Source organism: Pleurodeles waltl, chromosome 6 (assembly GCF_031143425.1).
Source record: "Pleurodeles waltl isolate 20211129_DDA chromosome 6, aPleWal1.hap1.20221129, whole genome shotgun sequence".
Lineage (NCBI taxonomy): Eukaryota > Metazoa > Chordata > Amphibia > Caudata > Salamandridae > Pleurodeles > Pleurodeles waltl.
In genome coordinates, this window is record NC_090445.1 from 1,177,327,418 (window position 1) to 1,177,345,307 (window position 17,890).

At 42.1% G+C, this 17,890-nt stretch overlaps 1 protein-coding gene across 4 annotated transcripts in view; it reads right to left on the reverse strand.

Moving 5' to 3' along the window:
* The window catches only part of FAM149B1 (family with sequence similarity 149 member B1), a 342,707-nt gene that overhangs the window by 66,167 nt on the left and 258,650 nt on the right, over positions 1-17,890 (reverse strand). For 3 of the 4 annotated variants that reach the window (XM_069240410.1, XM_069240411.1, XM_069240409.1), the window contains exon 11: positions 5,225-5,297. In XM_069240410.1, coding sequence (XP_069096511.1) covers positions 5,225-5,297 — 73 coding nt within the window. Of the gene's footprint in view, positions 1-5,224; positions 5,298-10,399; positions 10,445-17,890 lie in introns of those variants that run through there. The other variant, XM_069240412.1, reaches the window with a different exon arrangement.

Sequence of the window (17,890 nt, forward strand, 5' to 3'; positions counted from 1 at the left end):
TAGCGCCTGCCTTGCGATTGGAATTTTGGCGCACAGCCCTTCTGGACTACGTACAGCCGAACCGGAACGACACAGCCCGACTTCCTGAGCAAAGATTCGATGCAGCACCTGCTGTGTGACAGAAACTTTGAGGCATCACCACACCGGATCGACACAACGCCTGTGACTTCATGCCACATGCCCAGAATTTCCATGCATCGTCCCTGGGCATCAAAAAGATCCAGGCATTGCAGTGAGGAACCAAGCCTCCGTGCCGGAAATCGACACATGGCCCCTTGCAGCGTGGAAGAAAACAAGCATCAGCTGTACTGCGCCAGAAAATCTGACGCACACCCTATTTTTCCACGCAGCTCCTCCTCTGCGGTCTCCGTGCATGTTATTTTTTTGATGCAAACCAGGTTCTTTGTGAAACCAGGAGACAACTGTTGATTTCTAAGATTTAAGACTCTTTTTAATATTTCAAAAGTGATATCTCAACTTGTGCTTTTTGAATCTTTATTGTTTTGACCTTAATTTGACCAGATAAATATCCTATATTTTTCTAAACCTGTGTGGTGTATTTTTGTGGTGTTTTCACTGTGTTATTGTATGATTTATTGCACAAATACTTCACACATTGCCTTCTAAGATAAACCTGACTGCTCAGTGCTAAGCTACCAGAGGGTGGGCACAGGATAATTTGGATTGTGTGTGACTTACCTTGACTAGGATTGTGGACCCTGTTTGGACAAAAATGTATATCCTCTGCCAACCAGAGACCCCTTTTCTAACAAGAGACATACATAAGTCTTTTCTTCCATTCCAGCCAGAAAGCATCTCTTAGTGAATGTTCTCGCAAAATCATCAACACACAAAACCTTTGACACTGCTCATACTCAATTGAGGCGAAAATATCTAGCCAGGTTTGTCACTAGTACTGGAAGATGCCTTGCGGCAACTCGGGATGCAGACACCATTCGTGATCTTCCAGGTGCCGCCTTCTTACCTCATCCAGTCTGGCCATCAAGGATCCCACTAAGTGGACTGCGACCAGACTATTTGCCTGACAATCCACTTAATTCCATAGGCGCAGTCTCCTGGCACAGGACCCTACCCAGCCATGCTTGTTGCAATAATAAATGGCAGTGGTGTTGTTGGTAAGAACCTGCATCAGCCACCCCATGATGGGCAGGAAAGCCATAAGTGCCACACTAATGGGCAGCAACTACAAGAGACCTATATAGAGCTGGGCTTCCGTCAAAGATCAGAGTCCTCTGATCTACAACTCCCCCAGATGACCTTCCCAACCTAGTAGTGACTTATTTGTCATGGACATCAGCTCTAGGTGGGGAAGACAGAGGGGCTTGGTGCTAGACCAACTGCATTTGAGCCTCTATCACGCCAGATTACCAGCAGTCTCTTTCAAAATGTACATGGCATCCAATAAATTCCGTCAGTGATGGGCTCAGCGGGACTTCAAATTCCATTACAGATGACATATGTGTTACCTGGTGTGGTCGACCAGGAAGATGTAGAAGGTTATGAAGCCCAGAAGCCTCAGAACTGCTCTCACACAGATCCAGGACTAAAGGCTGAAACACTGGGATCAAAGTCCAAATGTCCCAGGTTTGTTGCAGCAGATGGAAAGCACTGAACTGCACTGTTTCAAGGATAGCACCAATGAACGGTAGTCCAGGTGCGATTTTGGCTCATTCGTCATGAATCCAAGTGATGTCAAGAATTTTGTAGTGGGCCGGAGATTGTATACAACTGAATCTCCCTTCAACAGCCAGTCATCTAGGTAGGGGAAAGCTTGTATTTCCAACCTTCAAAGATGTACAGTGACCACTATCATCACTTTTGGGAAAACCAGAGCGGTGCTTGTTGGTGAGGCCAAAGGAAGGCACTGCAGATTAAAAGTGCTCCTGGCTGACCTTAATCAACAGGTAACAGCTGTGGCACTGCAGGATTGCTATATGAAAATATGCTTCCCGCAGATTCAAAGACACCAGCCAGATCCTAAGTCTAGAGCAGCTAAGAACTGGGTCAGTATGAGCATTGTGAATGTGTGCTCCTGCAAGAAGGCATTGAGGGGTTAAAGGTTCAATATACGCTGGAAGCCTTTGTCCTTTTTTAATAGAAGGGAAGTACGTGACAAACAACCCTCTCATCTTTCCAAGTCTGAAACCATCTCAATAGCACCTTTGGGGAGCAGCTCTTACACATCCTGTAACAGAATGGATAGATGCTCCTCAGAAGGTTGGTTGTAAGTGAGTGGAAAATTTGGTGTAGCAAGAAGAAGGGTTAGGGCATACACCTGCTTAACCCTTCTGACATCTACTTTGCGGTCCTGAGGCCAAACATAATGGGCACACCTCACGCAGGTCTGTGACCAACATCTATTTTTTACAGTCACTGCATTGTTTGAAATCTGTAGTTTTAGGAGGGAACATTTTTCCCTAGTACACTAGGTTTTGTTTTAGGAGTCAGCAGTAGTTTAATAAATGTGGGAGCAGAGCTCCAGTTCTGTCTCGGAGGGTGCAGAACTAAAGGAACTGATGTCAGTGCAGAAGGGTGGCACTTATATGCAGCTCCACTCTGGCACTTCAGGAGCAGTGTAAAGCCACACAATGCCACCTTGTGGTACACAGAAACAAGGCTGTGGAAAAAATCTAGTTCCAGTCTGGCATCTGGGGAATATTTTACAGTGAAGTATCTGTGGTTAGAAGTATCCATTAGAATAGCTTTTCAACAATGTGGTAGTGTATATTATAATGCATTCTCCGTAAAGGTTTCCAGAAAACCAGATTAGTGGGGGTTGTAGGCAGAGGCTGGTATCCCTACATTCAACACTCTTAAACCATTTCCCTGAAATACAATCCTTTCTTAATCCAACAATCATTTATTGCACTAAGAAGAGTACAACCATAATATTTTTACCAACTCTGTACAGTGAATAATGGATCATATGCAAGATCCTAAACTGGGGTGTCCCTGAACAAAATAGCACTAGAATCTATCTCAATTACTGTTGTCAGGGGAATGTTCCAAGCTTGGAATAGGAATTTGTACCCCTTCCCAAAGTACCTGACTGCATGTGAAATTGATATTCACAACTTTTTATTTGGTCCTGCAGCTATGCTAATGCAGTGAGCGTGCACAGGCTTAGTCCGTCCATGGCAATAGGAGGTTCAGAACCTATTCTGTAATCCGGAGGGGTAAATTAAATGTGCCCCTCATAGCTAATATGGGACTACTGTTCATGCCCTTGATTAGACTTGACCAGACTTTTTGTTCTGTGTCAGAGCAAAAGTTCTTCTTGACTGAGAAAGGGAGAGCTCTGCACAGTACTCAACAAGCTGCTGGGTGGCCAGGACCGTTGTTTACATGACAGTCAGTCTCTCAGAGATGAGGGGCTATCCCCTGAAGACAGCAATGTACTGGAGAAAAGCTAAGAGGTGGCCTTTGTCGTCTGCGGTGTCCTGGTCTCTGAAAGGAACACTGTCTTGCCCAACAACTATTATTGTGTAACCCAAAAACTGTTGCTACCACGGCTCAAAGTTGGTGAAGTAGAAGCCCTGACTCAGCACAAAGACCATAACTGCTGAAGACAAACATCTGCTTCAAATCGACCATTAGACCGCAACTGCCAAAGCAGAGAGCCTGGCTGCATTCCGCATGGGGGGGGGGGCTCAATTGCCAAAGCACCCACTGTGATGATCCCTTCCCTGTTGTCCCTGTCTCAAGAGATGCCACTCACAACCATTCTGAAAAGTATTCTTTTCCTGTTTTGTAATCTTCCCATGTATTAAAAATATAGGGGAAATTAGATGATTGTGTTAACACACTTACATGTAGCACGTACAAAAATGTACATGTAGCGTTGAAACACTTTCCAGTTCAATCCATAAGATGACACCAATCCCATAAATTGTAATGGCTCAACAAAAGCCTTTTTGAAAATTAATAGAAAATTATAATATACCTTTAGTCAACCTAGGTATTAAGAACTGAAACATCACTCTCTGGTAAATAAGTCTTTATAGACTGGATACAGAATTTAATATTTTTGTTAGTGCAGACATTTGAATGCAGTTGTCATTCCAAACATGGGAACCTGTACTTAATGTGGCCTTCCAATAGCTTTTTGTTCATCAAAGCAGATGTTTTTTTGGGAACAGGGGGTCGGGCAAGGTTGTATCCTTTGTGATTAAAGGAACAAAAAAAGAAGTGTGCGCACAAGATGTAGACATCTTAAACTGTGAGCATTTCTTCAGAACCATCAATGTCACAGCAACCAATACCAGCAACACCACCAAGTTCACAACTTTCAGTTCCAATAGCATCACCAATACTACAACCACTGCAACATCAATGAAACACCGCCAATAGAAATATAAATCCCAACAACATCACCACCAAAACGTCTTCCAATACAACCCTGCCTATAACATTACCACTACGACCATCACTACTACACCAACATTGTGATCAATAATATCACACCACTACGAACAGCTAGGGCTGCCACTTCTCCCAGAGGGAAATACTGGCAATTTGTTCAGGTTTTAAGATTCTACAAAGGCCCGAACATGGTATTTAAGCAAGACTTTATGTAAAACCATCTGTATTCATTTTTAACACTGATTTTCTGTCTTTGTTTACTTTCACTATCCGTCACGGATCATCAAAGAGGCTCTCTAACACATTTTAAAGTGCTTTCTTCTTATGTTTGCTGCTTTAAGTATTCACTGATATGAGGAAAATTACCAGATTTAGGTGAATTTTTGTACCAGCTTGGGAATTAAAATATTGGTCATTTTGGTAAAAAAAAAAAAAGAAGAGCCAGGTGGCAATCCTACCAACAGCACAGGATCGAAGACCACAAACACCACCTATAATACCTTCACGTATACCACACCATCGGCACCACTACCAAGCATTAGTAGACTTTATTGTGCTATAGAGTAGAAACATCCTTTCTTTTTTATATACAAATGCCTGCATTTGTATAAATTGTCAGATTAAACCTTGACCTCTTAGCTTTGCCGAAGCATGGTTCATTTGCAATAGATCTTTAAAGGAATCTAGAATTTTAACCTTCTCACACTAGGAAGAGGCAGCTAGATACCGGGACAATACATCTCTTATGCACATCAATTCCTTAACTGACAATGATTAAGATAAATCCCACCAATATCAAGTATCCTTTAACTAACTCAGGAACATGAAAAGGTGTATTTACCTGTGCCAGGAGATCCTCTTCTTAGAATGCGCTGATTGGAATGATCCATAATACTGCGAAAGTGAGAATCAGGCTGAAAAGTACAACACATGTATTATTAAGACACATTTAGAGAGATGTAGAATTCTACTGAATTAAAATCTTGTGGATTATCTTTGTTGCAATGTTTTCTCCCATTTCATTAACCTATGCTCAAATCAAGGTAGAACATGTGTAGAAACTGCAATTCAAATGAATAATTTTAATTTTCACTTAGACATTCATTTTGTTTCCATTTTTCACCTGTTCCATGCCAATGCTTTGTATTTTGAGTTAGCCAATTAGAAGGTGGCACAGAACTCAAAATGAAGGTCTGAGTCAGCAACCAATGAGTAGATGAAATGACAAGCATTGGCATAGCCGATAGGTCTCGCCTTTGGGCCCTTATAAGTGTTTAGGCATGCAACACATTATCCTGGGTGCTACAATATCTACTGTTCACGTGGGCGTGGTGTAAGCCCACAGAGTGAATACAACATGTGCTGCCTAGGCACGACCTAATAAATGACTTTGGGGATGCTTGGCTGGAAAGGGACCTGCATGGCTCACAATCTACTGCACACATAGAAGGGATGGAAGAAGATTTGATCAGGAGTATCCCTGACATCAGTATCTGCCTCATAGCAGCCCCAGGGAAGGTGGCAGAAGGTTGGTATCTTTATCTATACAGCCAAAGTCCAATAAATAAATAAATGTTTTACATGCATGTGGCAGCTAGAGTGTACACACCGTATTTAACTAGTAAAAATTATTTTCTTTTTCTGCCGGGAATAGAGATGACAGAATCACAAATATGGTGCCACATCCAGGTACAGCAGAAACATTTTTACAACAACTGAACTGGAATCTCCACATGGGGAATTGTGCATGTTTTCTTTTGTTTCGTAAAACAGCAGTGGAGCAAAATAATTCACCCGATTATGGTATGGTTATGGTATGATTATGAAGCAGCATATTAAACTTAACTTGGCTGCAGCATTAGAAAACAAGATGGCCGGAGCTGCTTTTTGAACCCATAATAATTGTGCATTCCAAAGGAGTGTCAGCCATCTTAAATGGTGATCAAGAGAGGGAGGACGTCGCGCAAAGGGCTAGACTGGTTCAAGTATCAGCGGGAGGCTCAACGTGTTCTGTGTCTGGGTAAATCACTTAATCTCTGTATAAATTCTCTGTGCTTGTGTCCCTCTAAAAAGCACATACATTACAAATACATGAATAATGTGAAAGCCTTGCTGAGGTGATGGTGGGGGGGTGGGGGGGTGGGTGGGAAGAGCAGCAGCATGAAAAAAATAAAAATAATGATGGGCGGGAGGTGGTGGGGAATTGTGCCGCACAGGGCTATTAACTATATGGGGACAGGCACCGACACAAACAGGAAACCACCATGAGCAGAGTGAAAAGAAAAACAACATTGCAGGAAAAAAAGGATTCAAGAAGAGTCTGCAATAAGGTCACAGATGAATAGCTATATAAAAAATAAAAAAATAAAAAGCATTTACAGTGCAGTAAGTCTGACCTAGATGAGCCTCTTCCCAGACCCCTGGCATTGGCAAAGTGTTAGCCAACCGTCTCTCCGAAAGCCTTGGTGGATAAGTAAGTACACTAGCACATATGTTTAATATGCTCACTAGAAAAAGTATTCTCGTCGACGAGTGTAGGAAGCCACCTCTCACATTAGCTCATATGGAACAAAAACATTCTAATTTATTGATACATGCACTCCCATTACCACATTTCACGATTTGCAGGCCAGTTTTTATTATCGCATATTTGGGTAGTGAAACTGCCTCATGGACAGGTTTTATTGTCAATAAAGACAATTTTATGCTTTATGATTTCACTAACCGTGAGTTTGCTCCTAGTGTTCATAGACAGGCTGGTGGTTACTCAGTCCTTGGGCAACCAGCTGTTGGACCTCGAATATGGCTCCTTGAACATTTGTCACCCTGTTCAAAATCTAGTACTAAAGCCAATATGGCCTTTTTCTATTTCAACCTTCACAGTGAGATGCAAATCTTGCCAGAGACCACTATGTGTTTAGTACTAGTACACCAGACTGATGCAGTAATGAGCTTTCTGACAGCTAAGGAGAAAGAAAAAACAGACACACAATTGAATGGGGGTTTGTCCATGAATGACCTAGGAAAATCTCCACAAGGAAATTTACTTGCACAAGAGTAAAAGGAGCTGTACTGCCAGGTTAATGGCCCTACAATTCCTTATGAACAACTTTCAAGTCATGCCACTTACCTGGTCCATCACCCTCACTTAGGAGAGGAATCCTGTGGCATCTCTTTCCTGGCTACTCAAATCTCTGAGAAACAGGGAATTCTTTTGATCTCCTCACTGCCTCACGGTTGCAAATACCCATTAACTATTAAAGAAAAGCCTGAGAAAACTGTCCTTTTGATACAACAGCCTTGATCTTTGGGGCTACATCCAAGTAAAACACAGAGTTTTTTTCCCCTGTACTCCAGAACATTCTAAAAGGAAAACCTAACCCATGCTCCTCAGTTTTTGGTAAACCTCAAAACGCTGCATTGATGGAGCACAATTCAGTAAATAGCCCTGGTCACACAATAGTTCTGTTAGCAAAATTGATTCTCTGAACAGGTTCCTTTGGGTGATGGATCATCCTTATTTGTATCTCAGACTGAAAAACCGGGTAAGTGGAATGCATTAACCTACTTGGCACACAGAGTTGATATATTTTACGAAGATAAGGTAGTACAGTTGCCACAACACAGGCCCCTCAATTTCCAAAGTCATTTGAAATCATGTGTTGAGGTTTCCCAATAGGGGGGTTTACGGTCCGACTGAAGTTGAGGACAATCACCTTACAAAGTATCTGGAACAATACCTGGTGAATGATTAAAACATTCCAGCGCCTCAACATTGTTCATTGGGACTAAGAGCAGGAGGAAACACTAGGCATATATAAACTACTGTGCCCTGAAAGAGGTCACTGCCAAGGAAAGGATGTCCACCACATCCATTTACACCAATCTCAGGGATGTATCATCTTGTCACAGAGTGAGTGGAAAGCTACACTCGTAACAGTTCAGAGTGGGAGAGTTCTTGTAATGCCCTTCAGCCTTTGGAAATCCCTAACTGCACTTCAGCATTTGACAGTGCCACCAATGGGTGTGTTGACAAAAACGAAATATACCCTGAATCAGAGCCAGAACGATTAAGGAATGCAAAGAATGAATTGGAATTCTTTATTGACAAACTGGTGAAGTATCAGTTTCATGGATAAACATTTGAGATACAATACCGTGCCTCAGGGAATCATGATTAACTTCAAAGTAGTTACCACATTTTAGAAAACAAATTATATTCAGTGCTTCAGTTCAACTACTAAATGCTGGACTATCTTTTTAGATACACCTTCCCCCTCACATTGATCATACATAAGGTGATCCATTTTATCTCAGTGCCAGAAGCAAAACATTAATGTAATGTATAAGACTACCTTTATCTCTATGCCAACGTTGCTGTGCCCTGATCCAGAGAGACCATGCATTATTGGGGCTGACACCTCTATTGAAGCTTTGAGGAACTTTATTTGTACAGATCATCACAAAACTGGCCAGATACAGTCAGTCACCAATTCAGATGAAGAATTACTGCCTATAAAGTTACCTCTGCCAACATGGCAGCATGACTTGTGTAATACCACATAATTACTCTGTACGCAAAGAACACTAAAAACTGTAGTTCCTTTGGACTGTAAATTCTCTGTTTACTTAGTACCTCTGGTTTTTGTACAATTTCAACATCACCATTTGGCCTGGGTTGTCGGAGACAAAAGCCGAAACCCAATTACATCAAGTTTTATAAGAGAAGACTGTTGTAATAATGACCATAATCTGACAAAAGGCATTTTCACCAGAAAGTGATACATTATATCCCTTAAGTAAAGAATAATTGTAACCCACAAACTGATCTTTTCAAAAGCAGATATAATGACAATGTGAGCAGGTCACCTTCGCATTCTTAAGATATGCTTTTCAAAATCCCACATTTTTAATCATGAAACTGTTGGGCCAAAATTGATATCAGAAAAGTGCCTAATTTACTGCAACAGAAGGATATTCTTTCTTATACCAGACACACTCTGAAAATTACTATTTCTGATTGATCTCATGATAAAGGGTACATCATGTTGTAAGTCAATGCAGATTCTATAAATACAATGGGTAGTTCCTTCCACTGAATGGACTACCTAATGTCACAGTTAGCAAAAGTGTGCCTCCAACAACTTGCCTGTATGCAAAGTAATAATCATTACCATTCACTGATGATACCAACTCTCCTCCCAATACCAGATGTTTTCCAATCACTCCTGGATCAATGCAACCTACTTAATCTTTAGTCACCACCCCCCAACCTATGTAAAGGCTAAAACATGAAATCAAGTGTAGTAACAATAGGTAAACTCAATCCCCACAACCGGGAGCACCCCCACCCCCATACCATTATAATGACACTGCTTAATTACAGGGACAGAGATGTCCTGCTGCAGGAAGCACACAGAAGGACAACAATCCAATTCTAAGGACCTGGGATAATGCTGGTCTTGGAGTACACCCTTTAGTGGAACGATTAAGAGAGGTGGAGGGGACATTGGTGGGGCTAGGACTGACAGGGTCTGAGTCTGATACACTGGCTACATTTGAGGTATATAGCCTCACCCTAGAGCTGTATGTAAGGATCCAACTTGTCAACTGCTCCACACGTAAAGAAGTTCTAGGGGCTGAATCAGCACAGTGACACGTCAGGAACACAATGACCCTGGCCTCACACAACCCCCATTAAGCTAGGTTGTTAGGACAGTTTTGTGATGTCACATTTAAAGAGTAGGATGGGGAACCTTGGATTTGAGGGACTAACAACAAAGTGTGCCAGTATGGGCCCCACAACAAGGGCCCTGATGGCCCAAGTTTCTGAAATTTTGAATGTTTATTTAGGCAGATGTGGAATGGAGTGCCAGCTTGATGTATTGGCTTTGGTCTTGTGGTTCACAAAAGCTAACGCAGTACACTGGAAAGGTTTTTAGACATGAGAGACATAACATTAATGATCTGGAATGTGCACTAAACTAAGAGGGCTAGGGTTGGAACCTACCTTCGCAACCAGGGTAATTCAAAAATCTTGTCTTCAGGAAATTCGTGTGTCCTGGATGAGGCCAAAAAGGTAAAAGTGAAATGGAAGAATAAGCTATATCATGCTAGTTACAGCACACACTCCAGATGGGTGGCAGGAAAGTTTCAAAGAAGGGATATAGACAGACGTATAACCAACAACCCCAGACATGCCTGCTAGGTATATCTATTGAGCACTTTAAAAGTTAAACAAGGGCATAATTTGTGAACTTCACCCCACTCCTAGCAAAAAGGAGGATAGTGATACACTGGATGAGTCATAGAGCCGCTAATGGTACAAAACAGGCAAAGAAATGCAGGGGAATAGTGTACAGTCTAAGAATTCTGGGTGACGCTCACTAGACAAGACGATAAACTGCCAGAAGACTTGGAATCGTGACAGGCCTTGCTTAAGAATCTACAGTTTCCCCTAGATCATAGGCCACCCTGAATTACTATGTAATCTTTAATGCTCTTTACCGCACTGACATTTAGACTGTGCACAGGGTCAAGTAATAATATGGTTCCACACAGATATTTTCTGAAGTCTTAATCTGCTATAATTGTATAAAGAATTGCATGGTGGGCATAAGGTTAATTGGTCTCTAAAGAAAGCTGTATAACTGATCTTGATCATGCCTATCTGCCACAGTTTGTTTACTGCTAAAAACAAGTTACTTACCTGTACACTGTAGTTCTCCAGTATTGATATCTTTCATTCACATGCGTGAATCTTCCCTGTTTGCATGGTGGGAGTCCCACAGTATTAATAATGCGTAGTACACAGAGAACCATTGAAAGCAATACCAAAATCAAGAGACATTGTTAACCAATTCACTTTGTTTTGCTAGAACCATAACTCAGTCAATCAGAGTGCAGCTCCCTGAGCACTCTTTCCCTGCAAGGCCACCATACCTCAGACTTCAAGCACAAGTTCAGTATAAATTAAGAGAGAGCTAAAGATCTTGAGGTAGTGATGTCTTGGGGTGAGGGGGGCGCAAGGAGGGTCACAGGTGAATCTATGGAAGATATCAATACTGGAGAACCACAGTGAACAGGTAACTTGTTTTTTCTCCAGTATTGAAAAGTTCTTAGATTCACAAGCTTGAATCTGAGCAGCTAGCAGTAATTACCAAGAAAAAAGGGGGTGGGCAGAGCAAACCACTCAAATATACCGCTATAATCAACAGGCAATAAAACATTAAATATAAACAGATAACAATAACTAATCATCCATAAAAAGAAACTCTTACCTCATTGAGAGAGAGGATGTAGAACCGCTTGACCCACTGCTGTGTCAGATTTTGAAGTCAAGTCCAAACTGTTATGCTTGGTAAATGTATGCGCACATGAGACCAAGTTGCCGCTCTGCAAATATCCGGTAAAGATACTCCCGCAAACAATGCTGTAGAAACTGCCACACGTCATGCAGTGTATGCCTTGAGACTGTCAGTCAATGGTCGGCCCACCTTGCTGTGACAGTAGGAAACATCTGCTGAAACCCAGCAAGCTATACTGCTCCTTGAAAAAGCATTACCTTTCTTAGGAGAAGAAAAGGCTATGAACAGCTGCTCTGACCATCTGAAAGTCTTTGTTCTTTCTATATAGAATTTTAGACATCTTCTGAAATCCAATGTATGTAAAGCTTTCTCAGCCACAGTAAATGTTTTTTTTTTTTTTAAGTTCAAGACTATTGTATCATTTAAATGAAAAGTAGTTGGAACCTTTGCAATAAAGTGAGGATTGGTTTACAATATTACTCAGTTATATTTCAATCATAAATATAGACCCATGATTCTAAAGGCTTCAATCTCACTAATTCTTCTGGCTGAAGTAAGAGCTAGTAAAAGGGCCATTTTCCATAACAGATTAAATTCTGCTTTTTGAATGGGGTCGAACTAAATTTTTAGATAAAAATCTGCTCAACTGCCATGTGATCACCGGTTTCTCATTTGGAGAGAAAACTCTAGATGTAGTAAATAAGGTTGAATTTGTCCTGGAGTAGATTGAAAAGGGTGAAGGTTGTTACATACACACCAACAACACAATCTAGATGTTGCCCTAGTTTCAGAATCTCTGTACACTCTTTAGCACTATTCAGAGAGGCAACTCATTGAGGAGTCATGCTGATAAACTGAGTGACCTTATCAGTTGATGAACCACGTGTTGGTTGTTAAGAGAGATGATGTCAGTCTAAACTGAATGTGTGGCCGTTCAGATAGGAAAAGAAGCTCTGTGAATGAGGGTAAGAGCAAATGAAAGACAGGCCTAGCAAAATGTTGTCTTCTCTTTTTCACAACGCCACTGCTATCTTCATGTGTGACTAAATTATGTCCTTGAAAGACCCTTGCAGCTGAACCCACTGAGAATCCTTTTGTTCATGTAGCGGTCTCATTTGTAGTCTGTAGTTTCGAATTAGTAGAATATACAAAAACATCATTCCCATCATGGACTTGAACATCCGGACAGACGTGAACTTTTTTCTTGAAAGGTATGAAACCAGATGCATTATAAGATGTATGCTTTACTTCGTGGGCTATACTTTCCATGTCTTTATATTTTGATTTAGCCCCAGGAACTTAATCCATTTGGATGGGATCAGAGAAGACTTTTCTTAGTTCAAACGTAGTCCTAGTTCTTTGAAGAGGCTCATGCAAGCCATTGTAAACCTTTCTGCAGATCAGAAAGATGGGTCCTTGGTGAGCTAATTGTCGAAGTATGAGACCGCTTCTTCTCAGGAACGCTGCTACCAGAGCCATACACTTAGTGACAATTGTGGAAGCAGATTGAAGTCTGAATGGAAGAACTTTGAACTGACAATGGCACTGTGCCACCTCGAACCTCAAATGCTTTCTGTGTTTCACATGGATGGTGATGTGAAAATAAGCATCTACAAGATTTAGAGGTCTTAAAATCTCCCAGGTTTAGTAGTTGTAAATCTCCTGAAGCGAAAGTATTATAAGCAGTTGTTTCTTTATGAAATTGTTCAAAAGTCTTAGATCCATGACCTGTCTCCATTTCCCCGACTCCTTCTTTATGAGGGAGAATTCTGTATAGAACCCATTGTTTCGATGGACATATGGAACCTTTTTTATGACCCCTTTGGCATAAGAAGAGATATCTCCTGGCGTGGAAGAGCTAGATGCTGATGGGACCTCTTTTGTGGAGGATGTATGAGAGGCTTTTGAGCAAATTCTAGGGTGTAACCTTGACAGATGACATCCAGAGACCATTGTCCAATGAGATATTCTTCTACTGGGTGTAGTAAATGGTCAAGTCGGTGAAAGAATAGGTTAATAGGCGTAAAGCAGTGACTGGTGCCTGACAATTGTCACTGACGTCTTGTTTCATGACCCTTTCATACCGCTGGAGGGCTCCTGTGAATTGTCTGTCTCGTATAGGATGCAGTTGGTGGTGCTCTATATTATTGCTGGGGGGCATACTGCTGTTGAAATACCTGTTGGAATGTAGTGTGCTGTTAGTATCTGTATCACTGAAATGAGTCTCTAGATAAGAACTAACCTCCTCTTCTTTTTTCCCCAAAGCTCTAAAGACGGCGTTGCTGTAGCGATCCCAGTAAATGTGCCGTCTTAATGGATGCATCATCTACATACTTTTCAAGCAGATTGTCCCCATCACAAAGCATGTCCAGAATCTTAGCCAGGACCTCAGGAAAGAAAAGAGGTAGCTTTCAGCCAACCTTGTTGGCGTAACACTGCAGCTCAGATCATTTGCATCAAGGCTGTAGAAGCAACATCCATAGCAATGTCAATATTATCCGAGAAGGAAGGCACTTTCTGCTTCTTGTAAAATTTCCATAGCCTCTTTCTGTTTGTCCTCAGGTAAGAACTTGAGGAAGGGTGCCATATCCGACCACATCAGCATGTCATATGCCCTCAATATGACCAGCACATTTAATGCTCTAATAGTCATGTCTGCCATAGTTGAGAATCTCTTCCCCACATTGTCTAAACGTCTCTCTTCTTTATCCGGTGGAGTGGAACAGGGAGTTGACAGATTTCTAGATCTCCTCTGGGCAGTCTGCATCATCATCAAGTCCGGACGAATATGACCAATTAGACATGAAGGCAAATCTGGCGTTTTCCATTTTTTGTCAAGCTGAGGAATAACAGCGACCATTGAAGCTGAAGTTCTTATTAACAATAAACCTTCTTCTGAAATATGATTGAAAATGGGAATGGACTTTACAGATTTTCAGTTGAGTCTTTAAAATTATACAAAAAACTATTGTTTGTTTAACTGGTATTGGCAGGTCGAAGCACTTTCAGGCTCGCTATAAAAATTAATAAGATTCTCTGATATTGATATTGATAGCGTAGATGACGAATGGTGGGCTATATAATTATCCCATTCTTGTCCCAAGACCAATTGATCCTAAGGTATATCATCCTGTTCAGGCTGGTCTCCTCCATCACTTTCTACATAATCATTGTGAATCGTGATCGGTGGCAAAACACTAGAGGCTGATCACTTTTCTGGGGATTTTCCTGCAACTGCTGCAACCTGGAGGCACCAGGAGAATCTGTATGTACCGAAGTAAACTGAGGATTTTATGCTGCAAGACATTTGCTTCAGGAAATCTCTTATAATAATGGTCAAGTGTGACAAAGACCCGTCACTAAGAGATTGGCACTCTGATAGTCTCTCCTGCATACTGAGGTTGTTCCTCAAATGCTTCCCCACAAGGTTAATGCTCTTAGAAAGAATCATAATAACAAGACTTATATCCCTGTGTAGTTTGGAAGGAGAAATCCACTTCACCATAAAAGGATGTTTCCTTATTTTGATTCTCCACATTGTCATCATCCTCCTGACACATTACATGTAGCCTTGTGGAGCTATACACAGGACTAGAGGGACCATCACCATCTTCTGAAGCCTTTGCTTCTAGTAGGTGTACACGTGGAATCAATGACGCTCATTTGGGGAAATCTGATGCAGTCAAATAGTCACAGGAATGCCCTAATTAGTTATCAAAATTAAGGTTTCCTGCACAGTCGCTGATGAAGCCTTTTTATGCTTGGATCAGACATTGGTATTGGATGTTGGCATTTTTGGAGGCGACAGCAAGGTGGTCATGAATGGGAGCATCGTTGATGGCTTTTTCGACGTGGTCACTGTCTTCATCAAGGAACAGACTGCCAACTTTGTGTGGTTATGTTCGAAGTCGTTGTTGTGGTTGTCAAGGCTGTTGTTGCTGTGCTCATAGATGCTATCATCATCATTTGTTCCATCAATAGGGCGGTTGTCAGTGGCCTATTCCTAGATGACGGGTCCTTTGTCGATTATGGACTTTCAAGAAGACGACAACTCCTTGAAAGGAGTAGCTGGTTCAGAATCTGCCTTCTCAGGTCTCATGAGTGGAAAGGGACAATGGATCTCCATTTTTAACTGGTGTATCAGCCTTTACTGATTTTTTTTAATGATGTTTAGTCAAGTCAAGATTCACTTTATTCAATTTATCACCATAAATCATATAAGCAAATACAATAAATCATTCGCTACAATCAGCAGAACACAACACTATCAATTCATCAGAAGGAATGGAACACCCCGGCTAAAATCTATGATACATAATAACAAACAGTGTAGTTATCTAACAATTGCAGATTTAAGAAAGCTGACCTCACTTGCGTAAAGCCCAGTGGCAAAAGTAAATGACGAATGAACTTGTGGCGCAAATTTATGAATTTTGAACAAATAATAACAATATGCAAAGGGTCGAGTGCAGCAGCAATTTCATATGTGCAAATTGCAGGTCGAGTGGTTTGTGCTAACTACTATCAGGTGGGGGAACAAAATTAAACAGAAATCAGGTAATAATCGCCCGTGTAAAACCGGCATATCCAGCATTAAACACAATTCATATTTGAATTACATTTTAACCATAGCATGGAAGCATTCTTAGACAATGACTATGCAACACTTTTTTATGCACAAAAACCCGATATGCCTTTTTGACCCACCTAACATCAGCTTTAAAAATTCGTTCTGGCTTGTCAAGGTCCACAAGAACACTGTTAATATACTGCACCCGTGGAATTTGATGGCAATGTACCAGTCCAAAACAATCCTTCGGAATCATTCTATTAAATTCCAAGTCATGTTCTCGCCATACGGAGAACCACAATAATATGGGGCAGATTTTGTATATAATCAACAAACCCTGCACCCAATTCTTCATGCACAATCTCTGCAGGTAGAGACTGTGGTGTAGGAAAGTACCATCTTGCCTGACATGTTACCCCCATATTTCACTGTATATATGTTGTTTTAGTCTATGTGTCACTGGGACCCTGCCAGGCAGGGCCCCAGTGCTCATAGTACGTGCCCTGTATGTGTTCCCTGTGTGATGCCTAACTGTCTCACTGAGGCTCTGCTAACCAGAACCTCAGTGGTTATGCTCTCTCTGCTTTCCAAATTTGTCACTAACAGGCTAGTGACTAAATTTACTAATTCACATTGGCATACTGGTACACCCATATAATTCCCTAGTATATGGTACTGAGGTACCCAGGGTATTGGGGTTCCAGGAGATCCGTATGGGCTGCAGCATTTCTTTTGCCACCCATAGGGAGCTCTGACAATTCTTACACAGGCCTGCCAGTGCAGCCTGCGTGAAATAACGTCCACGTTATTACACAGCCATTTACCACTGCACTTAAGTAACTTATAAGTCACCTATATGTCTAACCTTCACCTGGTGAAGGTTGGGTGCAAAGTTACTTAGTGTGTGGGCACCCTGGCACTAGCCAAAGTGCCCCCACATCGTTCAAGGCAAATTCCCCGGACTTTGTGAGTGCGGGGACACCATTACATGCGTGCACTATACATAGGTCACTACCTATGTATAGCGTCACAATGGTAACTCCGAACATGGCCATGTAACATGTCTAAGATCATGGAATTGTCTCCACAATACCAATCTGGTATTGGGGGGACAATTCCATGATCCCCGGGTCTCTAGCACAGAACCCGGGTACTGCCAAACTGCCTTTCCGGGGTCTCCACTGCAGCTGCTGCCAACCGCTCAGACAGGTTTCTGCCCTCCTGGGGTCCAGGCAGCCCTAGCCCAGGAAGGCATAACAAAGGACTTCCTCTGAGAGAGGGTGTAACACCCTCTCCCTCTGGAAATAGGTGTGAGGGCTGGGGAGGAGTGACCTCCCCCAGCCTCTGGAAATGCTTTGATGGGCACAGATGGTGCCCATCGCTGCATAAGCCAGTCTACACCGGTTCAGGGATCCCCCAGCCCTGCTCTGACGCGCAACTGGACAAAGGAAAGGGAAGTGACCACTCCCCTGACCTGTACCTCCCAGGGAGGTGCCCAGAGACCCTCCAGTGTGTCCCAGACCTCTGCCATCTTGGAAACAGAGGTGTTGGGGGCACACTGGACTGCTCTGAGTGGTCAGTGCCAGCAGGTGACGTCAGAGGCTCCTTCTGATAGGCTCTTACCTCTCTT